Source organism: Elaeis guineensis, chromosome 3, assembly GCF_000442705.2.
Source record: "Elaeis guineensis isolate ETL-2024a chromosome 3, EG11, whole genome shotgun sequence".
In the NCBI taxonomy this organism is placed as follows: Eukaryota; Viridiplantae; Streptophyta; class Magnoliopsida; order Arecales; family Arecaceae; genus Elaeis; species Elaeis guineensis.
Genome location: NC_025995.2, coordinates 114,989,838 through 115,017,484, shown reverse-complemented (window position 1 = coordinate 115,017,484; position 27,647 = coordinate 114,989,838). Strand labels below are relative to the sequence as shown.

At 40.3% G+C, this 27,647-nt stretch overlaps 1 protein-coding gene and 1 non-coding gene across 3 annotated transcripts; both read left to right on the top strand.

Annotated features, from left to right (window-relative positions):
* The first annotated feature begins 13,513 nt into the window (after positions 1 to 13,513).
* LOC140856767 (small nucleolar RNA R71) lies at positions 13,514 to 13,620 on the top strand. The gene has a single exon (XR_012140369.1). It is a non-coding gene; the product is annotated as a small nucleolar RNA R71 (small nucleolar RNA).
* An 8,678-nt stretch (positions 13,621 to 22,298) lies between these two features.
* Positions 22,299 to 25,588, top strand: LOC105040720 (probable WRKY transcription factor 53). 2 transcript variants are annotated; one of them, XM_010917376.4, is made up of 3 exons: positions 22,299 to 23,209; positions 23,295 to 23,444; positions 24,645 to 25,588. In XM_010917376.4, exons 1-3 carry the CDS (start codon positions 22,890 to 22,892, stop codon positions 25,294 to 25,296), a joined length of 1,122 nt encoding a protein of 373 aa, XP_010915678.1. In that variant the 5' UTR covers positions 22,299 to 22,889; the 3' UTR covers positions 25,297 to 25,588. The 2 variants fall into 2 exon arrangements, with proteins under 2 accessions (XP_010915678.1, XP_010915679.1); XM_010917377.4 differs by having other exon boundaries at positions 22,303 to 23,209; positions 23,316 to 23,444.
* Positions 25,589 to 27,647: the final 2,059 nt, after the last annotated feature.

The window sequence follows — 27,647 nt, the reverse complement described above, 5'->3', positions numbered from 1 at the left end:
CTCTCCTCCCATTCGATGGGGTTCCTATGGCGGTAGGGGTGCCGCTGCAATTATATCCCATGCAGATGAAGTGGCGAAAGGACTTAATTGTAAATGTTCAATTGTAAAATTTATCATGAATGTGTTAGATTAGATCTAAAGGAATATTCATGATTTATTTTGATTGAGTTATTTTCTGTTATGTAATTAGCAATAGGATTGCTATTTATGAAATGTGCTGATCTATTTGTGAAATGAGTCAACATATTTGATGAACAGAAAATAAAATTTTTAAATTTAAAAATTATTTTTGAAATACCAAACCCTGACCCATCAGTCTAAATACTTAATTAAAAGAATTAATGTTGTCAAGTTGGTCTAGAATTATGAATTAAGACCTAAGATAATTGTATAAACTTGTGGGTCAATGGGTTAGATGGATTAGGTCCATAATTGGGTTAGACCTAAGGTTAGCTTAAAGAAATAGACTAATTAGAGTAATTGGTCAAATCTAATCAAAAGTTGAATTAGATTAGGTCAAGGACACTCTAGACTCAACTCCAATAGTTGTAGTTGAATGAGTTCATGTCTTTAACTAGACTAAGATGGACTTAATTCATGGCTACGCGGTGGAACCCTATTTACTAAGTTGATCAAATTAAAACTAATGAACCGGTTGGTGTCTAAGGTAAGTTCGACAGTTTGACCAGTGATTCTTAAGTGGGAGCTACTCGCATTGATTCGATCTCTGACGAGTTAATGGCATATCCCCACCACTAATCTCACTTACCTGGCCAACTTGGTGAGTTAGGTTTTGATTAGATCACTTGGTGATTAGGGCTCATCCATGTCATTAGGTAAATCAGTGTGACTGATTTAGGTGCTCCTAATGCCGACTTTAATTAAATCTTTTTTAATCTGACTTGGTGAAGTCAGTGGGAGGATTGAAATTGGCTGGTTAATTTCTTATCTTCCTTCACTTAATAAAATCTTCAAAATTATTAGGTCCCTAAAATGATTAAGTTATAGTGATAACTAAGTCATAGCCTCCCATTAAGTGAGTGATAATGAGTCCATTAGTTTAATAATCACTGGAGGTCCAAAGGCCTGATGCTTATTAACTAATGGAATTATTATTCATAGTATGATAATTTGGTTTGAGTCTTTCTGATGGTGGTCAGGTTGGCCGACCAAAGTCGGACCTGATCATTTATTGGTCCGATTCATCAAATCAAGTCATGTTAATGATTGGACCTAACCAGATCTTTTCAATGGAGGCCAAAGCCTACTGATTAGGTTCTGGGGCAAAAATTTATTACTAGAAGTTGTTTAGAGAAACAACTGGTTATGAACCTACCCATAGATGCACATGGATTGACCAACCAAAGTTGGGCTCATGTGTAGTCTGTGTGGATTCTAGTACCCATTAAGAAATTAAAGTAATTCTTCGAATTGGAGGTTGAGGCTACCAGTTCGTAAAAATATTGGGAGAAACTTTAGACGAAAGTCCAAGTCTTTAGTATTAATAATTTATGTACTAATAGAGGTCTAGTTTTTCTTTATGCAGCTATGACCACTACCCTATCGCTTCGATCATTATTAGATAATGACAAGCTCATGGAACCTAATTTTGATAGCTGGTATCAAAAATTAAAAATCATCCTTGAGTATGAGTGGATCCTTTATGTTGTAACGGATTTGGCACCCGAGGAGCTAGCCCCGAACGCTAGAGGGATGGTCCGAGATACTTACCAGAAGTGGCTCAACGATCGGACCACCGTTCGATGCATAATGCTGGCGGCAATGAATGATGAGTTTAGCCACAGGTTTGAGAACGCTCAGCCACAGGAGATGCTTCAAATGTTGAGCGACTCCTTTGGCATGCCTGACGACGTTGAAAGGTACAAAACTAGTTGTGCCATTTTCAATGCTCGGATGAGGGATGGGGCCTCAGTCATCGATCATGTACTGTACATGATCGAAATGATTGAGCGTCTAAATAAACTGGGCTTTCCCCTGCACGAGCAGCTCGATAAGGATGCGATCCTTAATTCATTGCCCAAGTCCTTCCTCCCCTTCCTTACTCATTTTCGAATGACAAAGTCTGCAGTGAACTACCACGGCTTGTTGGGGTTGCTGTAGAACTTTGAGAAGGACCACCAGCTCCATAAGGAGTCGGTGAATATTGTGGGAGGGTCTTCTTCTGGTTGTCGACCTTTTAAAAAAGGAAAGAAAAACAAAAAGAAGAAGAATAAGAAGGTGCAGCCGCATGCTGGAACGTCAGCACAGGGTCAGACCAAGAAGTGCAAGCCCGACCAGAGCCAGACGGAGTGCTTCTTTTGCAAGAAGCAGGGGCATTGGAAGAGGAACTGTCCTCTATACATTGCCTCCCTAGATCCAAACAGGCCGAAGAAGAAGCAAGGTAATTATATGATAACACCTTGCAACTTTTTCATTTGTGATACTACTACCTGGGTATTGGATACCGGAAGCTCTTATCATATTTGCAATTCGATGCAGGATCTGCAGGTCAGTAGGAGATTTGATGATGGCGAGAGGTTTCTGAACGTTGGAGATAGAAGCAAAGTTCCAGTTCTAGCTTTAGGAATCATGAACCTTGTAATCAATTCTCGTAATGTAATTCTAAGTGAATGTCACTATTATCCAAGCTTTTTATTAAATATTATTTCTGTAGGCCTTTTGGCCATGTACGGTTATCAATTTTTAATAAAAGAAAACGTTTGCAATATCATTTTGAATAGTATTACAATGTTTGTTGGACAACTAGATAATAAAATTTACTTACTGTCACAGCCTGTTAATGTGGTTCAAACCTTCGGTAAATATCCTAGAATAGATAATGTGTCAGATATCTACCTTTGGCACTATAGGCTAGGTCATATCAATAAGAACAGGATAAACAGGTTGGCTCAAGAAAAAATTCTTGAAGTTGGTGATTGTGAATCACTTCCAACCTGTGAGTCCTGTCTTCTTGAGAAGATGACCAAGTCACCTTTTACTGAAAAAAGTGAGCGAGCCAGTAAACTCTTAGGTCTGGTACATTCTGATGTATGTGGACCCATGAGCTCAAGTGCAAGAGGTGGATATTTCTACTTCATAACCTTCACAGACGACCTATCGAGGTATGGGTATGTCTATTTAATGAAGCATAAGTCGGAGTCATTTGAAATATTCAAACTATTTCGAAATAAGGTAGAAAAATAAATTGAAAAGTATATTAAAACTCTTCGATCTGATCGAGGAGGTGAATACCTTTCCAATGAATTTTTGACATATTTAGGGGAGAATGGGATTCTCTCTCAGTGGACTCCTCCTGGAACACCACAGCATAATGGTGTGTCTGAAAGGAGGAATCGGACCTTGTTAGACATGGTCCAATCCATGATGGGATTTGTTGGTCTGCCGATCTCTCTCTGGGGATATATGCTCGAATCGGCTTGTTACCTTCTAAATAAGATTCCGAGTAAGTCTGTAACCAAAATGCCATATGTGTTATGGATAGAACGTAAGCCAGTACTCTCGCACCTTAGGGTTTGGGGGTGTCCGACTTATGTTAAATATTTAATTACGGACAAGCTTGGACCTAGGTCTGATAAGTATAATTTCATAGGGTACCCAAAAGAGACCAAAGGGTATTATTTCTACCTAGCTGATGAGCAAAAGGTGTTTGTCAGCCTTAAGACAATCTTTTTAGAAAAGGAGTTTCTTGGTGAAGGGACTGTTGCCTCTAAGGTCGAACTTGAGGAAGTTCGGTAGGTAGAAAAACCGACACAAGTCGCTGAACTTGAATCAGATTTGATTAGATCAGATCCGGAGCCCATTGTTCCTGCACCCTTAAGGCGATCTGGTAGAGTACCACGTCAACCGGACAGATACTATGATTTCTTGGTCCGGGATGGAGATCCTATCGAATTTGATGAAAATGATGAGGATCCGATCACCTACATGGATGCAATGCAGAGACCTGACTCTGAGAAATGGCTAGAGGCCATGAAATCCGAAATGAAGTCCATGAAGGTCAACGATGTGTGGACATTGGTTGACCCACCCGAAGGAGTAAAACCCATAGGATGTAAGTGGATCTTCAAGAGGAAGAGGGGCGCAGACGGAAAGGTAGAAACCTATAAAGCCCGTCTGGTTGTCAGGGGATATCGTCAATGTTATGGTATAGACTATGACGAGACATTTTCTCCTGTGGCAATGCTCAAATCCATTCAGATTATGCTTGCGATAGCTATCCATCTGGACTATGAAATCTGACAGATAGATGTGAAGACAGCTTTCCTAAACGGAGAGCTGGACGAAGAGGTGTATATGATACAACCTGAAGGATTCACATTCACAGATGAGTCTAAGGTGTGCAGGCTACAGAGGTCCATTTATGGACTTAAGCAGGCATCCCGGAGTTGGAACATACGTTTTGATAGGATGATCAAGACGTATGGCTTCCTTAAGAACGGAGAAGAGCCCTGCATTTATAAGTGGGCTAATGGTCCAGAAGTAGTATTTTTTATATTGTATATGGATGACATTCTCTTAATCGAGAATGATATCCCTGCATTACAGGGAATAAAGATTTGGCTATCGTCACAATTCTCCATGAAGGATCTGGGAGAAGCTTCCTACATCCTAGGGATGAGGATTTATAGGGATAGATCTAAAAGGTTGCTTGGCTTATCTCAGTCCACGTACATTGATACTATGCTGAAGAGATTCAGCATGGAGAATTTCAAGATAGGCCATGGAATTTCTCTCTCGAAGAGGGATTGTCCGACAATACCTCAAGAGAGAGAGCGTATGGGTAGAATTCCATATGCTCAGCAGTGGAATCTATGATGTATGCCATGACATGTACACGACCAGATGTGGCATACTCACTAGGGGTAGTGAGTAGATACCAATCTGATCCAGGGGAGAATCACTAGAAGGTTGTTAAAACCATCCTGAAGTATTTAAGAAATACTAAGGACCAGTGGCTTGTTTATGGTGAATCGGACTTGAGACTTATAGGGTTTACAGACTTTAGTTTTCAGTCTGATCACGATGACAGCAAGAGTGTGTCGAAATTTATTTTTACCCTTAATGGTGGGGCTGTTTGCTGGAAAAGTTTCAAGCAGTACACAGTGGCTGATTCAGTTTGCGAGGCGGAGTATGTCGCTGCATCAGATGCTGCCAAAGAAGTGGTGTGGCTGAGAAAATTCATCATCGAGCTCAGAGTAGCACCCTCCCTTGTTGGTCCAGTTCTGCTCTACTGTGACAGCTCTGGAGCCATTGCTTAGGCGAAGGAACCAAAGGCACACCAGCGGACGAAGAATATTCTGCACCGCTACCATCTCATCCGAGAAATTATGGATCGAGGTGACGTCGATCTTCAGAAGATTGATGGGAAGGAGAACCTGGCAGACCCATTCACTAAAGCCATTGCAGTGAAGGAGTTCGACGACTTCAAGTCGAAGATGGGTATTAGATACTGCACCGATTGGCTTTAGGCCAAGTAGGAGATTGTTGGGAATAGTATCCCAAAGCCAATCATCAGTCTGTTGACGGTTGTGCTCCTTTTGTATTAGTATATATAAATTATAAATAAATAAAAATTATTTTGATATTTTTCATCATAAATTGTTTCATCTTCTAATGAACTCCTGTGTTGTGGTGAAGTCCTTAGGACTATTTAGACTCAACAAAGGAGGATTTGTCGTTTAGTCCTTAAACATGTTCGCGACCAAATGATACGTTGTTACCAAGGACAATAATGTTTATCAAGCATAGGTCATTGTGTGCCATATGGGTTGGTTGTCCTCTTAACCAAGGAGTGTGGAGATATTGGTATGGCATACAGGTGAGATGTAAAGGTACATCTGCACTGAACGTGACTGACTCCGGAGCCTTTTCTAGTGTCAAGATTTGCTCCGATGGGATATAGGTATAACTATCCCTCCGACCTGAGATCGCCACGGTGACTTGCAAGCAACTCACTGTACTTAGGCATTGGACTACCTGAATTTCTAATTCAGTGACGGAAGGATATTGGGTGTAGTCAAGTACTTGACTTGTCGGTGCGTGTGTCAAGATGGGATTGACCACTCCAGTTCTGGAGCTGTGTACAGTCATATTTCAATTTAGCAAAACCTTGGCCAGGGTAGTCTTAGTGAGGAGTCACAGGACTGTTTGAGTTGAGCACGATTCGGATGATCTAATCAGGGTTGACAGTTTAATCCTGAGTCATCCTAAACACAGGGGTCAAAAGGGATGAATTATATAGTAACCATATTCACATAGGTTCTGACTATTGCAATTATGACTATTCGACCTATCCAGACGTCGAGTATCATTGCTAGATGGTCACTTCGATTAGTACAGGAATTGGTTCCTGTGCTACCGGCTTAGGTTCGAACCTGCGGGGTCACATACATTAGAGGTTCCTATCTGATCTGATGGTTGTTGATGTGCAAAATCTTAAAATTTGTAAATAAAACCGCAAGCGCATGGTGTGCAGAGTAGCACGACCAGCGAGTACGGATCGATCCCACAGAGACTTGGTTTAAAAATGATTTTCAAATCTATGCTCAAGCGAGATTTAACAAAAATCGAAAGTCGAAAGTTGTTTGCTAAAGACAATAAGACTAAGGATCTAGGGTTTTTTTGAATCCACTAGATCTAGATTAGAAAATTCTACCTAGAATTTTTCTTATTGATCCTAACGACTACTCCTCTTGTCTTTCCCAAGCATAGATTATGAAGGGACTAAGGCCCAACGATAACCCATCAAGATTCTTTACAGGGGAGTAGTAACTAGGATCCCTTAGGGTTTTCTCTTCCTATGCACTGAATCAAGCATGAACTATGAAGGGATTCTGACCCAACTGTAGTTCATCAAAAATTCTTGACAAAAGAGGAAGAAAAAGAAACCCTAAGAAAAAGAAAGAACCCTATGTAAAATCCCTACTCATGATCTAGCTTCATCGCAAACCCTAGAAGGGATGCTTAGCTAGACATGATCTAAATCTACTTGCAAAATTTAAATACAGAAAAATAAACTACCCTAATTTTATAAATTAAACTATCCTAATTGCATAAATTTAAACTGCATAATTTAAACTAACCTAATTGCATAAAATTAAATTGTATAAATTAAACTATCCTAATTGCAAGAAAAATAAATTGCATAATGTAAAGAGATGAAATTGCATAAAAATAAGATTTTATATAAAAAAATTTATTACAAAAACCTCAAAGCTCGAAGCTTGAAAAGAGAGCTAAAAACCCCACTATCTAAGGTTACAAGCTTGATCGGAAGGAAGAATAATACATAAAACAAGGGCCTTTGGGGGCTTTTTATAGGCATTTGGGGGTTATAAGGTTTTCAAAACTTTCGATGTGGGACTAAGAGGTTTTAGAGAGTTGTTAGGGGGGTTTATGGTATGTCGATGGGTCCATGGTCCACGCGCCTGTTGCTGTGGACCAGGCGGCTAATCAGATCACCAAATCAGTTGATTTTTGATCAATTTTGATCTGATTTGACTCGGGTTTGACCCAATTGAGTCTTCTTTCTTCATTCTTCAATTTCTGGGTCAATTTAACTCCGTTTTGCATAAAATTTACGCCGTTGGAATCCTCTTTTCTTGTTCTTTCTATTGATGATCTCTTCTTCTGCAAAATATAATAATAAGTATCAATTTCTTAATAAAATTAGATAATTTAGATATTAATTGATACTTTTTATGTCAATTTGTGACATAAATCACACCCCCCAACTTAATCATTGCTAGTCCCTTAGCAATGTACCAAAATAAGATCATAATTCAAAAAGATCCTTCCTTTGCAAATTAATTTAAGATCGAAATTCAAGAAGTTTTCTAGTATTACTAAGTAATGAGCTTCGAATTAGAATCGGTAGTCGGTCTACTTAGAAGCTTTCTTAGAGTACACTTAAAGTTTTATAGCACTTGTGTGAGTGATAACTAACTTAGTATTTCAGTATTAACTTGTACAGGCCAATTGTATCATTTTTCATAACTTAGTTCGATTAATTTTCTATACACCCCAGATTAAACAAAGAACTAAGGTAGCTTTCACACTATTTTTTTTTTTTTTTTTTTTGTTGAGCATCCTGGCCTTCCCACCACCGTTTGACGCGAATCTCAACACTTGACTTAGATGAAGAGACCCGGTTACTAGGCTTAGGGCAATCCACATTTACTCTGTGTTTTGCATTTTATTTCAGGCAGGTAGCTCTTTCCTTAAATTCAAATTTCTTCAATTGGGGTGTAGAAAAAATTATCTAATTTAAATAATACTCAAATCCTTAATTGACCTTACAATTAACACCTACTTTACCTTGTTAGTGTGCATGTGCAATTGGAAGTGCTAATAGTCTTTAAATGACCTAAGCCACCAAGAGTCTAACCAGCTAATCTTCTCCGTGACTCACTACATTAGCAAATACTTTCTAACTTACTCTTATTTCTTTTATAGATTAATTTATTTCATATATATATATATATATATATATATATATTTTACATAATATATTAAATGCAAGAAATAACTCATAGTGAAAGGAAAAAGAAATGATAACACCTGATTTTGTTCAAGCTCTCCCCCCAACTTGACCGACATTGTCCCCAATGGAGTTTATCTAATTTAATTGTCCTAAGCAAACTGAAAACAAAGAAAGCATTAGAAATTAAATAAGCTGGGTTGCCTCCCAGAAGCGCTAAGTTTTATGTCTTCAGCCAGACCAAACCTCGAAGCAACTTAATCAGAATAAGTTGGTTCATAAAGAACCATGGCATCTTCAATAGTCTTGACAGGTAATTCCAAGAATAGTTTTAATCATTGACTATTAACTTTAAAGATAACACCATTACTTGGGTTTTCAATTTCAACAGCTCCGTGTGAAAAGACTTTCTTTACTAAAAATGGTCCTGTCCATCTAGACCTAAGCTTTCCTGGAAACAGATGTAATCTAGAGTTATATAAGAGTACCTTTTGTCCGATATTAAAAGTTTTTCTCATAATTAATTGATCATGAAATGCTTTGGTTCGTTCCTTATATATCTTTGCATTTTCATAGGCTTCATTTCTAAGTTCTTCTAATTCATTCAACTGAAGCTTTCTATGGTTTCCAGCATCGTTCAAATTTGTATTTAGTTGTTTGATGGCCCACATGGCTTTGTGTTCTATCTCAATAGGCAAGTGACATGGTTTACCAAACACAATCCTATAAGGAGACATTCCTAGATTGGTCTTGAAAGCGGTTCGGTATGCCCAAAGTGCATCAATTAATTTCAAAGACCAATCCTTTCTATTGGCACTAACAGTTTTTTCCAGAATTTGTTTGATTTGTCGGTTTGACACTTCAACTTGTCCACTAGTTTGAGGATGATATGGTGTGGTCAATTTATGGGTGACATTATACTTTTTCATCAATGTTGCAAAAGGTCGGTTACAAAAATGGGTTCCCCGATCACTAATGATTGCCCTAGGAATACCGAAACGGGAGAGAATATTTTTTTTAAGAAACTTAATGACCATTTTGCTATCGGGTGTTCTACATGCAATTGCTTCTACCCACTTTGAAACATAATCAACTGCTACTAGAATATATTTATTTTCAAAGGAATTTGGAAATGGTCCCATGAAATCGATTCCCCAAACATCAAAAACTTCAACTACCAAGATTGGGTTGAGTGGCATCATGTGTCGCTTGGTGATTCGACCCATTTTCTGACATTGAGCACAACTTTTACAATATTCATGAGCATCCTTAAACAAATTGGGCCAATAAAAACCACATTGGAGAACCTTAGCAGCAGTTTTCTTAGACGCGAAGTGACCCCCACATGCTTGATCATGATAAAAAGATAAAATATTCATGACTTCGTTATCTGGGATACACCTTCTAATAATTTGATCAGGACATTGTTTAAAAAGGTAAGGATCATCCCAAATGAAATACTTCACTTGGGCAAAGAATTTATATTTATCCTGCTTAGTCCAATGAGAAGGTATCTTACCTATGGCTAAATAATTTACAATATCAGCAAACCAAGGTTCAGTAGACACAGACATGAGTTGCTCATCTGGGAAAGATTCATTGATGGGTGGTTCACTAGATGGTGCGACTGGAATTCGGGATAAATGATCTGCTACAACGTTCTCAGTGCCTTTCTTGTCCTTAATTTCTAGGTCAAATTCTTGAAGGAGCAAAATCCATCTGATTAAACGTGCCTTGGCATCCTTCTTTGCTAGGAGATGTCTAATGGCTGAGTGATCGGTGTAAACAATGGTGTGGGTCCCAACCAAATAAGATCCAAATTTCTCTAAAGCAAAGACAACGGCAAGGAACTCCTTCTCAGTTGTGGTGTAGTTAAGCTGCGCATCATTTAAGGTTTTACTTGCATAATATATCACTCTAGGCAGCTTATTTATTCGTTGACCTAAGATTGTGCCCACAACATGATCGGATGCATCACACATTAATTCAAATGGTTCAGACCAGACAGGAGGATGAATGATTGGAGCTGATACAAGTGCATTTTTTAGAAATTCAAAGGATTCCAAGCACTCATGAGTAAATTCAAATTTGGTATCCTTTGCCAAAAGATTAGTCAGTGGACGTGCTACTTTGCTAAAGTTGGCAATAAACCTTCTATAGAATCCAGCATGACCTAAAAATGAACGTATTTCTTTCACAGATTTAGGTGGTGGAAGACTTGCAATTAGATCTATTTTGGCCTTGTCCACTTCAATCCCTTTTTTAGAAATGACATGGCCAAGAACTATTCCCTGTTTGACCATAAACTGACATTTTTTCCAGTTGAGAACTAGGTGCTTCTCCTTACATCGTTCTAGAACTAATTGCAGGTGATTCAGACACTCGGAGAAGGTTAGGCCAAAAACAGAAAAGTCATCCATAAAAATTTCTAGAAATCGTTCTATCATATCTGAAAACATGCTGATCATGCATCTCTGGAAGGTTGCCGGTGCATTACATAGTCCAAAGGGCATTCGTCTATAGGCAAAAGTACCAAATGGACAGGTGAATGTAGTCTTTTCTTGATCTTCAGCGGCTATGGGGATCTGGTTGTAACCGGAGTATCCATCAAGAAAACAGTAAAACTCTTGTCCGGCTAGTCTTTCCAACATTTGATCAATAAATGGCAAAGGAAAGTGATCTTTCCTTATCGCAGCATTCAACTTTCTATAGTCTATACAGACCCTCCATCCCGTTTGGGTCCTAGTTGGGATAAGTTCATTTGCATCATTTTGGACCACTGTTATCCCAGATTTCTTGGGTACTACTTGAACTGGGCTTACCCAAGAGCTATCAGAAATAGGGTAAATTATTCCACTATCTAGGAGTTTCAGAATCTCCTTTTTAACTACATCCTTCATAACTGGATTAAGCCTTCTTTGGGCTTCTCTTGTTGGTTTAGCCTCTTCCTCTAAGTATATTCTATGTTGAACTATAGAAGGGCTTATTCCTTTGATATCTGCAATGGTCCAACCTATTGCTTCCTGATTTGCTTTTAGAACTGACACTAACTCCTCCTCTTGCTTGGGATCTAGGTCTGATGCAATAATTACAGGCAAAGTTTCTTTGGGTCCTAGATATGCATACTTGAGATGTTCTGGGAGGGGTTTCAGTTCTAAAATGGGTGCTTCCTCTATCGATGGTTTAGGTGATGGTTCACCATCTCAATGATTGGTTCAGTAGGAAGTGTCGATTCTTGATTAATCTGATTTTCTTTAAGTATTTCATTGACATCCTCAGACTCATGGATTATCCAGGGGTTAGACTCTAGGTCGACTTCATCATCACTAATGTCAATGGATTCATAAATACCATCTTGGACTACATTGACATCAGCATGAGAAGAGGATTCCTGTTCTAAGTTAAAAACATTAAGCTCAATGGTCATATTCCCAAAGGATAACTTCATTAGACCATTTCGACAATTGATTTCAGCATTGGCCGTAGCTAAGAATGGTCTTCCTAAAATGACAGGTATATGTCCTTTAGGATTCGCAACTGGCTCAGTCTCTAAAACAATAAAATCTACAGGGAAAATGAAATTTTCAACCTTTATCAGAACATCCTCGACCATTCCCTTAGGGATCCTGAGAGATCTATCGGCTAACTGTAATGTGATCCCAGTAGGTTGAAGTTTTTCTAATCCTAGTTGTTCATACACCGAATATGGAAGGATATTCACACTAGCTCCTAGATCTAGCAAGGCCTTTTTTATATTGGTTTCTCCAATAACATAAGAAATTGTTGGAGCTCCAGGGTCCTTATATTTAATTGGCACATGGCTAGATAGGTATGAACTGACACTTGCAGCCAAAAATGCTTTCTTTGGTACATTAGTGGTCCTTTTCCTAGTGCAGAGATCTTTTAAAAATTTGGCATAAGTTGGAACCTGATGGATTATATCTAAAAGAGGAATATTAACTTGGACTTGTTTAAATACCTCTAAAATTTTGTCTAAATGTTCAGATTTATTGGATTTCAGTCTGTTTGGAAAAGGAGCTCTAGGACTTTTAAGTACTAGACTAGGTGAATTTTCAGTTTCTGGTGCTTGAGGTTGAAAGGTAGTAGTTTTAGAAGGTGACTCGGCAGATGAGTCATCTATATCATCAAGTGCAACTACCTTATTGTCTATTTGTTTTTCTGATCTTAAGGTATGAATGGCATTTACACCATTAACTGGTTTCCTTGTTGGGGTCGTGGACCATTTTGGTTCCTAGGATTTGGCTCATGTTGGCTAGGTAACCTACCATGTTCTCGTTCACTAATGGTCGAAGCCAGCTGACTTACTTGCATTTCCAGACGGGCTATAGCTTGGGTGTTATTATTTATGAGTTGACCCATAGTTTGCATAAAGCTGGTATGTTTTTCATCATGGCTTCTAGGCTTTTTCTCTAAAGAGGTAATTTTCTTGTCATTATCATGGAAGCCTGGTGGGTTGTTCATCACTGGGTTGGACCTTAGATTTTGCTGATTGAAATTTGGATTACCTATATTAGGATTCTGGGACCATGAGAAATTCGGGTGATTCCTCCAACCTGGGTTATATGTGGGTGCATAAGGATTGTTCAATGGTCCTTGATAGGTGGCATTCACCTGTGCACACTCATTCGAGTAGGAACATTCTTCTAAGACATGGTCTGGTGCATTGCACCCTTTACACATGGGTGCAGATATTTGATTTACATTGGCTGGTCTCTGTAATTCTAAGGCTTCCAATCTACGTGTTAAGGTTGCAATCTTGGCCTCTGATGCTAGGGTTGGTTGAATTTGATGCATTCCTCCTCTTGAAGGTGTAGCTTTATCAGGTTCCCTAGTTGTTTCCCACTGTAAATTTTTCTCGGCTAGGTCTTCTAAGAATTGCCAAGCTTCAGTAGTTTCTTTGTCCATAAATTGGCCTTGGCACATAGACTCTAGCATGGTTCTTGAGTTTGAATCTAACCCTCATAGATGATCTGGCATAGTCTCCAAGTTTCTATTCCATGGTGTGGGCATTGGGTCAAAAGATTCTTGAAACGATCAAAGTACTTCCAAAATGATTCACCAGCTAGTTGGTAAAATTGATTTATTTCATTCCTAATCCTAGCTGTTTTATGATGGGGGAAATACTTCTTTTAAAAATGTTCTCACAAAGCCCTCCCAGGTAGTGACAGAATAGTTTGGCAGACTATAAAGCCACTTCTTAGCATTGTCCTTAAGGGCAAAGTTGATTAATCTAAGTTTGACCTCATCCTCTGTTAATTACAGTTTCATGGTTGCACATACCTCCTCAAATTCTCTAATAAATATATAAGCATCCTCTAATCCTGTGAATTTTGGAAGCATATTTATGATTTGAGGTTTGATTTTAAAATTGTTAGCTGTGGGTTGTGGCAACCTGATACAAGATGGTTGGATGGAGCCAACTGGATAACACAAATCCTTAAGGGTCATGGGTTGGATTGGTTCAGCCATTGGAACAACAGGAATTGACTCAATTCTAACTAGACGACCCGACACTCTTCTCCACACACGAGGTGTACGGTTCTCGATGTTTATAAATTTTTTTTTTTATAAAATTTTTATGTATAAGGAAAAGAAAGAAAAGAGAAAAAGTTCTAAAGAGAAGATCCTAAGGAGTCCTAAATCTAAAGAAAAGTAACCAAATTATTTAAATTTTTTTTTTTTTTTTTTCAAACAAGTGAATCAATAAATTAAACTCAATCTATCCTAGGGTTAACCTAAATCTAGACAGCTCCTAACTGTTCCAAGATGACCCTTCAAACCTTCCAAGTGGAGATTGATCAACTAGTTAGGCCAGGTAAGTATAAGAGGTGGGAGGTTCACTCATCGTTGCCTTTCTAGACACCAAACGAGTTGGCCAGCCAGCAACTGAACCAATTTAACAAACCACTCTCAGGGACTTGCCTAGACACCAACTAATCAAACAACTCAAACTTGGTAGAACTCTTAGGGTTCCTTGTCCTATTGAGCTCGAATTCCTTAAGGTTGACGTCTAATTGATTTTAAGATTAAAGGTCTAGGTAATGCAATATGATGGAGATGGTTTTTGGGCTAAGGAAGGGTAATGAAATCCCCACCTTATCTTGTTAATGGGTTGATGCCCTTAGATTAATTATGAAAATGCAAATCAAATAAACAAGATGACCAAGAATGTAAAAGATTTTAATTTAGAAATTTTTTTTTTTATTTGATATTTTACTTCACGATTATGAAATGTCTTTTGTTTTGTTTTTTTTTTTTTATGATTAAGTAAATTCAAATGATTAGGTCTAAAGGAAAAGTAATTAACTAAAAATAATAAAAGAGAAATTAGAAGCATACCTGAGTTTTTCAGCAATCACCAACTAAATATAGAAACCTAAAGGAAAAAGAAAGAGAGTTATAAAGCACGAAGAACAAATATTTGAAAATAATTTAAAATGCCAAATCCCCGGCAACGGCGCCAAAAACTTGATGTGCAAATCTTAAAATTTGTAAATAAAACCGCAAGCGCACGGTGTGCAGAGTAGCACGACCAGCGAGTACGGGTCGATCCCACAGAGACTTGGTTTTAAAAATGATTTTCAAATCTATGCTCAAGCGAGCTTTAACAAAAATCGAAAGTCGAAAGTTGTTTGCTAAAGACAATAAGACTAAGGATCTAGGGTTTTTGAATCCACTAGATCTAGATTAGAGAATTCTACCTAGAATTTTTTTATTGATCCTAACGACTACTCCTCTTGTCTTTCCCAAGCATAGATTATGAAGGGACTAAGGCCCAACGATAACCCATCAAGATTCTTTACAGGGGAGTAGTAACTAGGATCCCTTAGGGTTTTCTCCTCCTATGCACTGAATCAAGCATGAACTATGAAGGGATTCTGACCCAACTGTAGTTCATCAAAAATTCTTGGCAAAAGAAGAAGAAAAAGAAACCCTAAGAAAAAGAAAGAACCCTATGTAAAATCCCTACTTATGATCTAGCTTCATCGCAAATCCTAGAAGGGATGCTTAGCTAGACATGATCTAAATCTACTTGCAAAATTTAAATACAGAAAAATAAACTACCCTAATTTCATAAATTAAACTATCCTAATTGCATAAATTTAAACTGCATAAATTAAACTAACCTAATTGCATAAAATTAAATTGATAAATTAAACTATCCTAATTGCAAGAAAAATAAATTGCATAATGTAAAGAGATGAAATTGCATAAAAATAAGATTTTATATATATAAAAAAAAATTATTACAAAAACCTCAAAGCTCGAGGCTTGAAAAGAGAGCTAAAAACCCCACTATCTAGGGTTACAAGCTTGATCGGAAGGAAGAATACATAAAACAAGGGCCTTTGGGGGCTTTTTATAGGCATTTGGGGGTTATAAGATTTTCAAAACTTTAGATGTGGGACTAAGAGGTTTTAGAGGGTTGTTAGGGGGGTTTATGGTGCGCCGATGGGTCCATGGTCCATGCGCCTGTTGCTGTGACCAGGCGGCTAACCAGATCACCAAATCAGTTGATTTTTGACCAATTTTGATCTGATTTGACTCGGGTTTGACCCAATTGAGTTTTCTTTCTTCATTCTTCAATTCCTGGGTCAATTTAACTCCGTTTTGCATAAAATTTACGCCGTTGGAATCCTCTTTTCTTGTTCTTTCTATTGATGATCTCTTCTTCTGCAAAATATAATAACAAGTATCAATTTTTTAATAAAGTTAGATAATTTAGATATTAATTGATACTTTTTATGTCAATTTGTGACATAAATCAGCCGTCGATTTCGGCGATCGGTGATCGAGCCGTTGATTCGACGATCGACGATCGGCCATGTTGGTCGGGGCCTTTTGCCTTCAGAGGCCGAGGCCGTCGGTTCGACGATCGATGATCGAGCCGTTGATTCGGCGATCGGTGATCGACCGTGTTGGTCGGGGCCTTTTGCCTTCAGGGGCCGAGGCCGTCGGTTTGGCGGTCGATGATCGAGCCATTGATTTGGCGATCGACGATCGGCCGTGTTGGTCGGGGCCTTTTGCCTTCAGGGGTCGAGGCCGTCGGTTTTCGTCGGTTCGACGATCGATGATCGAGCCGTTGATTCGGCGATCGGTGATCGGCCGTGTTGGTCGGGGCCTTTTGCCTTCAGAGGCCGAGGCCGTCGGTTCGACGATCGATGATCGAGCCATTGATTCGGCGATCGTTGATCGGCCGTGTTGGTTGGGGCCTTTTGCCTTCAGGGGCCGAGGCCGTCGGTTTCGGCGATCGATGATCGAGCCGTTGATTCGGCGATCGATGATCGGCCATGTTGGTCGGGGCCTTTTGCCTTCAGAGATCGAGGCCGTCGGTTTTGGCGATTGATGATCGAGCCGTTGATTCGGCGATCGATGATCGGCCATGTTGGTCGGGGCCTTTTGCCTTCAGAGGTCGAGGCCGACGTTGATTCTCCGCTCCTTCGATCTCTATCAGGATCTGCGCACGAGGAGCGGGGAGAGAGGTGTAGGAGTCATACCTGCGATGCATCGGTCTGGGACTCCGTCGTCGGGGCAAGGCCAGCCTATCGGTGGAGGGCCTGCTGGGTTCAGCATGGGCCCGACCTTTCTTCCATTTTTCTTTTCGGCCTGTGCCTTAAGTTAGGCGCCGGTCGGAAGCTCCTTCGTCCGCGCGCATGTACTTGTACGCGCGCTCCAGCAGTTCGACGTATGTTCGGGGGAGGGTTTTGTCCAGGGAGTAGGTGAATCGGGACGCCCTCAGCCCTCGTTTCATGGCTGAGATAGCCATGTCTCCATTGAGGTCCCGGACCTCAAGCGTGGCCGCGTTGAATCGCGTCACGAAGTGTCGTAGAGTCTCATTTTCTCTCTGCTTGAGGGAGAAAAGACTGTCCGAGGTTCGTGGCGGCTTCCGACTGGTGCTGAAATGGACCACGAAGGAATGCTCGAGCTGTCCGAAGGAGTGGATACTTTCCGATCGAAGACCGGAGTACCAGGCCCTGGCAGCTTTGCGTAGCGTGGCGGGGAAGCCGATGCAAAAGAGAGCGTCGGTTGCCCCTTGAATCGTCATGAGAGCTTTGTAGCTCTCCAAATGGTCGATTGGGTCGGTGGAGCCGTCGTAAGACTCCACGTGCGGCATCTCGAACCGACTAGGGATCGGTTTGTCGAGGATGAGTCGGGAGAGAGGTTGGGCGGTCTGGAAGTCGACGTCGTTTGAAGACTTCTGCCCGTCCACCTGCAGCTGCGCGAGCCGACGGTCGATTTTCTCGAACCTGCGTTCGTAGTCGTCTGTCCGTCGGTGCTGGGAGACCCCAGGAGTGGAGTCTCTGGAAGAGTCCGAGAGAGAGGCAGACGGCGTTCGCGGTCGCTTCTCCTTCCTCGCTCGTTCCAGCTGGGAGGGAGAATGCTGTCGGGACCGATGGGCGTCACGCCACGGCCGCCCCTCCTCTCTGTGGGAGCGCTGTGGCAGGTGCTCCCGCGGAGGCGACGGAGATCGACGCGGGCGTCGGCGGCTGCTCTTGGAGGGCATCGGACGTGCCGCCGGTTGCCCAGCCGGTGATGGCGGTAGCCGTGCGGGTTGTTGCTGGAGGCTTTTGACGGCATCCGTCAGCACGGTCATCTGCCGTACGATCGCCGCGATCTGCGCCTCCGTGGTGACCGCGGTATGCGGGGAGCTAGGTTCCACCGTGGAGGGTGGCGGAGAGGTCTCTTCCTGGCGGGAAGAGCGTCTCGCCGACCCGGTGACTCTCGATCGTTGAGCTCTTATCTTTGTCATTAGTATCTGCTGCCTGCGTCCCCCCTACCTGGCGCGCCAATCTGTTGCGGCCAATCCCCTCGTCGCCTGGTCGCCGGAAACGAGCGCCTGCAAAAAAGGAAGTCCACACTGACCGGAGGCGGCTCCGGCGGGGACCCTCCGACGGTCAAGTCAGAGAGGTGACTGGGCAACAGTGAAATGAAGACAGAGAGCTCAATCGAGAGAGAGAGAGAAAGAGGGAGAGCAAGCCTGTGGTTTCCAAGGGGTGTCCCTGCACTGTTGCCTTCCCCGATATTTATAGTGGAGCGTGGTATGGCACCGTCATTAATGGCGCGGACAATTGAGGAATTGTCAACTCACTGTAGACTATCAGAGTCGCCGTGAAAATGTCACATCGCCGTGGGGCTGTCAAATCGCTAGGGTTGACAATGCCCTAGGCGGGATAATGCCCTTAGGTGGCAGTGCCGCATGTCGCTGTCAGGGCTGACAGGCTCTGGCGGCTATACGGCGATCGGAGGAGTCGATCGATCCTAGGTCGGTGGCCAGCTGTGTGGCGTCGGGTGGAGATTCGGGCCTCTCCGATGGTCAGCCGGGCATGTTGCGAGAGTCGGCCATCAGACTTCCTGGTCGGTTGGCCAGTCGGTCGGTCGGTCGGTCAGTCGGTCAGTCGGTCGGTCGGCCAGTCGGTCGGTCGGTCGGTCGTCCGTCGGAGTCAGTAGGTCGGCCAGTCGGTCGGTCGGTCGGCCAGTCGGAGTCGTCCGTCGGAGTCAGTCGGTCGGCCAGTCGATCGGTCGGTCGGTCGGCCAGTCGGAGTCGTCCGTCGGAGTCGTCCGTCGGAGTCGGTCGGTCGGCCAGTCGGAGTCGTCCGTCGGAGTCGGTCGGTCGGCCAGTCGGTCGGTCGGTCGGTCGGCCAGTCGGTCGGTCGGTCGGCCGGTCGGTCGATCGGCCAGTCGGTCGGTCGGTCGATCGGCCAGTCGGAGTCGTCCGTCGGAATCGATCGAGATCGGTATATCCCAACAAGCTCTAACAATCATTTCTACTCCAAACAGAAAGAAGAAGCTTCCATTCCCAAACCCCTACAAGAGGAAGAAAAAGGAACCAATTCAACCTTTCTCAAACTGGAAGGGGAACCACCTCACAAACCGATATCTGTGCTGTATGGAAAGTTATATGCCATATATATTATATACAAAAAAAATAAAATTCTAGAGAGGCAACTTCGCCCCTGAAGTGTGCCTCCACATCATCTTTTGCTGCATTTTCTTCTCTGTTACTCTTTTTTCTTAATTATTCGTCAGTGCGACAAGACTTCTGATACTTCAATATTAATCATTTTCCAAATTGCTGGCAACATATTTCCTTATCTGCATTCTAATGTTTATAAAATTACTTCAACTTTAAATAAATATACTCATGCTTATTTCAATTCCTTTTTGAGGGTGAGAAACAAGACAGGACCGCTTATGAAAAAGGATTTCATTGAGAGGCTGTAATTACATTGATTTAGAATTTTTTTCAAGTATATTTAATAAATATAGCATACATATAGTATTATAACAAGACGTCAATAAATAAAAAATTGAAAAGATAATGAACAATACAAACACACAGGATTTATATAAAAAATTTTTAAATCAAAAAAAAAAATACGAACGAAGAAGGACGAAGATTTTTACTATCTTTAAGCAAAGAGATTAGAGTACAAGAGAAAAAGAACTTCAGAAAAATACTCACGCCTCCAAGACATCTCTATGGCCGGTGCTAATCCAAATACAAGATATCTCTATGTATAGAATTAGAAAAAAAGATGGATGCTAAGATACTTCTACAAAATCGAAGGTGGAGATAAAAAAAAATAAGAAAGAAAAGAGTTGCTATATGAGCTGCGAGACTGGGCATTACTATAGTACGTTTAGCTAGGATGCCGAAATGAATAGATTTGGACTTGTGATTGTTTCTCACTTAATCTCATAATCCATCTCTCATATAAATGTTTCAAAGCTTGGATTCCGTAACCAGAAGGAGGTTGCAACAACTCTATTCCACCCCTCGATTAGATCTGCAATGGATAAATTAATCTCTGCCGTATGTAATTTTCTGCCGTATGGATAAATTAATCTCTTGTTGCCGCAACGGTCAACAAGAGGGAGATGGGAGAAAAATAGAGACTAAACAATGCTATCAATCTTGGTAGTTTGCAATATACAGAGGTATTTATAGCACTATAATAATTAAAAATTTTTATGATACTAAGTAATTACAGTGGTTTATGTCCAATACATGTCAGAAGCATGCTAGAATCATGTAGGTCTATGTTAATGGTAAGATGGTCTGAGTCTGTGTTTGGTTGTTAGCGGTGGAAATTAAAAATTGTTTCTCATTCCAAAGAATTCAAGAAATCTATAAAAGAGTTGAAAATTATATTTTTTATATTTGGATAAGCACAAGGACCGGAACTAACCTAATAAAATGGCTGATAATATATTATTAAAATATATCAATATTAATATAACAACATTTTAATAATATTTATATGTTTTTATATCCATACTCATACTACAATTTAATCAATAATATACTAAAATAATATAATTGTATATTTATATATCTTATCATATTATATTAACATTATATGATATGATGCTAATGGTTATACAAATTTTATATCATATGATCACATAAGAATGTTAATAAATTAATTAATTTTAATATTAATATAATAATTTAACATTTATATAATACAAGAGCTTTAATAATATATTGATATCAATTTAATAATATTGTATTAATAGAATCAATCAGCAATATAAATAATGATATAATAGGATTTAATTTAGAAATATAGAAGAAATTATAAAAATAAAACAATAATGTCCTATATTATAAATAAAATAATAATATATCGATTTTCTATTATAATATTATGCATTAATCCTATTGCATTAATATAATACTACATTATAATATGGATATTGGTGTTAATTCTGATATGCTACATTGGTTAAAATAACGGCAATATAATTGTTCTAATGTAATTTAATATAATATAGTACATTAATTATGATATTATAATACTTTTATATATATTGGAATAAATTTAGTAAGATAAGCAATGTTATCATAACAATACAATTAAATAATATAATAATAAGGCAAATATAAAAATAATATATTGAAATAAAATAATTAATATGATAATAATATACATTTTTATGATTTTTATTTTAATATATTCTTAATGTATAATTAATATTAGTAATATTGCGCATAAATTTTTCTTATTATAAGCCGAATGGACTCATGTAACGGTGCCCAAGCATTTTGCACTTGTTTGAAAAAAAATATCAAACATGAAAATAGAATGGATGAGAAATTAATATCCATTTCCGTCCCGGAGTTTCGGCAAACCGATTAACCAAAGGTCTCAATGCTGACCGGTAGACCGGAATCGGGGTCTCCATAGGAAAATAATTAGAGAAAGGGCTTCGCTGTACCTCACGTGTGGGGTCCTACTCTAGGATCACCGAAGCGTAAGCAGAAAAACACGTTTGGACGTCACTTCCGGCCGGGTTCGGGTTGTATCTTTCACGCGAAAGAATGAGGCGCCTTCTTTTCGCAACATCCACCGTTGGATCGCGCATGGCCGATGAAAGAGGAGGGCAGACTGCTTTGCGATCTGTACAATACGCGATCTAACGGTTGTCGTGGCTAAAGAAGATCAATCAATATTTCGTGCGAAGGATACAACCCAAACCAGTTTCGGTCGCCTCTCTCTCTCTTCCAACGCGGAGGTAGGTTTGAATATTCTTGGTCAGTTCTTCCACCCTTTCTCTGACCTTCCTATTTTAATGACAGAAATCTTCTAGAAAAAAAAGAGAAGAAATGGTCAGCACTCAGCTTCGTCTACCTTAATGACCAAAGACCGGTCTATGGCTCTTGATAGATTTTTTTAAAAAAAAAAACTTCGCTTTTCTTGGTCAAAGTTCTTTTTCTCGTTTTCTCCTCTGGTACGAACCCAAAACCATAGCCTTAAATCCCAACTCCCCACCCTCCGCCTCCTTCACGTTTAAAACCCTCTCCAACCCCTTCTTTTATTCATCTGCTCCTTTCTCTCTCTCTCTCTCGCTTCCATTCAGAAAGGAACAAATGAAACACTTCTAGCTCTCGCCTTTTTCTTTTTTTTTGGCTAAGTAGTTCTCGCTTTCAATTAGCCTCGGATCACTCTCTTCGAGCAAGCCTGATCAACTTCTGCATCAAGAGTTGGTTACTGAAGCAACCCATCATTATAACTCCAGCTCATTTGTGCATCTCCATTTATGCTATACAGCCAGTTCCAAGAGTAGCTCCTTTTAGGTCTCAGCATCCTTAGTTATATTAAGCTCCAACACCACTCTGTTTGGACCCCAACATTCATTCACTTCCCACTGCACCAAGTAGCAAAGTTGATACCTCATCTCAAAATACATCAGCAAAACCTGACTTCCACTAGAATTACTTGTAGTTCTATAAAAAACAACAGTAACCTTGCAAGCCATGCCCTGATTCTCTTTTCCAATCCAATCTCCTATACATTCTTCATCTGCCTTCCTCGGCAATTCTCACCTTTAAAGGGCGCTTATCTTACCCCGGAGTTAAGAAATGGAGAAGGGAACAAGCTGGGACCTCAGTTTGCTGATCGAGGAGCTAACTCAAGGCGAAGAGCAAGCAGGGCAGCTCGAAGCGCGACTAGACGAGCCTTCCTCTACTGAATTATGCAAGTCACTGGCACAACAGATACGACTCCGCATCAACAAAGCCATTTCCATGGCCAAATCGATCAACTCCGAGGGCTCGCAGCAGCCTCCGTGCCCCAATAACACCAGCTCCGGCTCGCCGCGATCCGCCAGCGGGAGCCCCCGGAGCGAGAATTCGGAGAGAGCCTTCAAGGAACACGAGCGGAGGGAGATGTCCAAGAAGAGGTACATAAACTCACAGACTTAAGTTTGAGAAACATTTCAAGCTTTGTCACGCATGGCTTTCTTGACGCGGTCTTTTGTGAACAAGATTCTGTAACGAAAATTTCAGGAAGACTTTGGCCAAATGGACGAGCCAAGTGCGCGCTACTGTGGGCGCCAACGCCGAAGGGCCGTTAGATGATGGCTTCAGCTGGAGGAAGTACGGGCAGAAGGACATCCTCGGAGCCAAGCACCCAAGGTTAGTAACATACCCGGGCACAAGAAAGAAAGAGCTTCCCTTACCTACCCTGCTATTTACCTTCCGCCACAAAAGAGTGCCACAATAATTGGCCTCTAGCCAAGGTGGGATGTCCTTGCACGTATGTCACCTCACTGGATTAAATGAGCCCACTCCTGTTCCATGCAGAAGGCACTCGTGTTGCACCTTTTTGGTGCTGAGGCAACCATTCCTCTCCAAGGGATCTCTTTTGTGATGTGGCAGGGGTCTCGCTGGAGCCTAGTTGGAGTCCAGCATTTGTTCCCCAGTATTTGGCATCTGGCTCTGGCTGCGTAGTATTTTTACAGTTGCTACCTTGGCCACAAGTAGTTCTTTATTATTATTATTATTATTGTTTCTTATTTTTCATAACCTTGAAGCCGCACGCATCCTGAAATCTTCTTCCCTCCCATCCCTTCTTACCCTGTCTCTGCTAGGCATTCTTTTCTCTGCTAGGCGAGCGTCCGTAGCCTATCATTAGTTCATTTAAACTGAACTGCCTGCTTGACTTGACCGATATTTTTTGCTCATTCTAATTCTTGTCTATGTTTATAAAAGTGCATATTGACCTACAAAACAGCATAGAAATCATTAGGTTCAATGAATATAAAACAAGTCAATGAATCCACAAGTGAAGTCTCACTTTCTTCTCCTCTACAAACTTTAATGGGTAGAAGTTTCCATCTAGTCCATCTTAGATAAGTTCTCTTTGGTCAAAACTATAACTTAGATCGGTAACATTACTTCCAGACCTGGTGACTTTAGAATTCTTCTATCAAAAATATGACTCTCGGGGATTGGATCATATAAGTGCAACGGAAGAAATTAATCTCTTACATTAGCTTCTAATATAATACAACGAGCAATAAAGTTTTGAACTTTAAATTATGCTTGTTAGGCAAACCCGTCTATCTGTGCCAGTTGCTTTCCTACTCGAGCACCTGATTCCAGTCATCTCTCCTTTATGAGAAAGTTACTGCACTATAAGCAAATATGCATTCTTTTAGTGCTTGATAGGACTTAGAAAGCATCTCTTGCCCACCTGCCCATTAGAATGGGATTCTTAGCAGTTACCAAATTAACTGCTGACGTAGATGTCAATTCTGTAGCAATTTGAAAAAATAGTAGCAGACTCTCCTCTCTTATCAAAGATCATCAAACCCTCCCCTTTTTTTTTGGCAGAGGCTACTACCGGTGCACTTACCGCAAAACTCAAGGATGTCTCGCAACGAAACAAGTGCAGAGATCAGATGAGGATCCATCCATCTTTGATATCACATACCGAGGGACACACACATGCCTCCACAGGCCACGAGTGCACTCAGCATACTCGGCATCAGCACCCCAGGCACCAGACATGCAACAAAACCAACAGAATCCTCCAGCTGATCATGATCAGCAGCATCCTCAGCATGATCAGCAGTTGCTCGAAAGCTTCCGAACAAGCCTCAAGGTGAAAACTGAAGGCTTGGAAATGGAGGATCAAGTACCCACTTCTTCTTCCTTCTCCTTTCCTTCCACACCAGCCAGCAACTTCAAGTCTGAAAACCAAATCTTCTCCTCGCCTCCGACGCTGGAGAATAACTACATGAGCAGCTTCTTCCCTAACTTTTTCTCACCAACAAGCTCTGAATCAAACTACTTCTCAGTTCCATGCCAGATGAGCTGTGAAGGAAGACCAGCTCTGCATGCTTCAGAATCCGACCTCACGGATATGATCTCTGCTGCGACTTCAGTGACCAACTCCCCTATGGTTGACCTTGATTTCATGCTGGAACCCCAGATGGATATTGAACCAAATTTCCCATTCGATAATTCCAACTTTTTCCAATAAATTCTAGAAACAGAATGATCACAGAAATGAGTGTCGAGATGAGCCTGTTAGAAATCTGACAGAGTAAAGAAACAAAGATGCAGGCATGTATGGAAGTTAGACCACTGGAGGACACCTTATGTTAAGGCCGCCCCCAGCAGATGAGAGTTGATTTTGTTACAGTATTATTCTACTACTAATGTAGTTAGAATTTCCAGTATCTCTTTTCTCTTTCTTTTTTCCAGCCAGCCATTTCATAGTAGCTGTAATTGCTCATTTGTTGAAATCAATAAACCATGTTTCATGTTTGATATATGTAAAATAAGTACTGAAAATTATAATTGAATTCAGCAAGGACTAATTCTGGGAAGAGAAGACAAAATGAGAAATATATAATGAACAATTTTAAGGAACTTTAAGGCACTAATCCAGTAGGTTGAAGATAATAATATCTGTCCAAAAGAATAACATATTTACATAAACAGAGGTATGCTGTAAACAGGGGCCGAGAAGATAAGGCACCACTACAAGAGTTGTAGTCAATGAATCAAGGATGTAAATAAGACCACATTAAACTTCAGTTTTGGGTTGCTTGATTCAAATGAGCAACAGAAACTAGCTTTCATTTAAAATTTGTACCTATAACGATTTCTTTTGATTTTTATAATGAACGTCATGAACCTTGAGGCTCTAATCCAGTAGGTTAAAGATGACAATATTGGTCTGAAATCAAAACATAAACATGTAAACAAAGGTGTGTCATGAATAGGGCCAAGAGGATAAGGCACCATTGCGAGTTGTAGTCAATGAACCAAGGATGTAAATAACAGACCATTGAACTGCAGTTTGGTTGCTTAATCCATATGAGCAACAGAAACAAGATTTCAAATAAAAATTGTACTTATAACAATTCTCTTAAGGATTTTTATAATGATTGCCATGGCATAAATATAGGAACAAATCTGGCATAGAAGCACCAATAAGAAGTCAAAAAAGGTGATGGCTGAGATCATCTGCACGGTGACTCATTTGACTGGAACTAGTCGGTCTATGAGCTATCAGCACAGAAATTATTATTTATAAGCTTTCACATTATAGAAAGTAGGTAGAAGAGCCATCTTTTCATATTCCAAATGCTCGCTCCAACTTTTCTACAGAAAATACGTGTTCTTATCATTTCTTTGCTCTGGAAGAGGATATGACAAGGCTTCTCTACACTCTAAAATGATTTATAACAGAGCCCACCATTTGTCCCTAATGCAATGACAATATCTTTGCTCAGAATACATCTTTCAATCCAATCTGATACTTCCACCTATGTCAACTTATATCTTCCCATCAATTTAGTGGTGCCATCTCTGTTTTCCATTGTATGTCAGCAAACCATGACAGATATGCAACCAATCCAGCCCCATAAATAATAACTATCCCTTTTTGTTGTGTCGCATATTCATCTCTACATCTCATCTCCAATAGATTTATTTGCATGGAGGATCCTTATCAACTGTAGTTGATCAAAACAACACCACCAGTCCCTTGATTGTCACACATTAAATTTTCTGAGTCTCACAGCATTGTGAGAGTGATCGAATGCAATATAGTGTATTGTAAATTCACACGAGGAAATTGGACCTATAAAGAAAAGACAGTGAAGATCCAGTGACAGAACTAATTATCGTCCACAATAAACTAAAACATAATCTTTGGAATTCAGACATAACTAACAACAATAACCCAATCTCAACAACAAAGCTGCAGCAATATAAACTCACCATAATGTCCTTTCCCTCCATAAATGATTGATATTCATTAGAAAGATAAGCAAGAACAAGCTTGGAACGAGGGGTTTGACGGGTTAAAAAATCAAAGGCCAAGGAGCAACACCACAACCCTTTAGCATGAAGATCTGCTAACTTATTGGCATTCCTAAATATATGGGTAACAGATATCACTCTAAGGAGCAGCATCAATAACCTAACCAGATATATCGACATCCTCCAGGCAGCAGTTATTACTGGTGCAATGATTACCTACATCACATTATATGATAGAGCTTCATGGGAAGCTTTATGATCATTTTCTTATCAAGAAGGTCTTTACCTCTGCCTCTACCTCATTTGGAGGCAGAAACCAACAAAATTCTGAAGTCAATGACATGCCCAACCGCGCCATAAATTCCAAAAGAGATGTGATTCCCTTCTGAAGACTATAAATGGACTCCAGTTGCCTAATAGACATTGTTCTATTAGAAGAAAAAGCAGTAACTATGCATCTTCCAGGAAGTTCAAGACTATCTATAATAATACCTTTTTTTCGCATGAGAGAATATACTAATACATTTTCTAGGTTATATAGAATATTAATCCATGCAT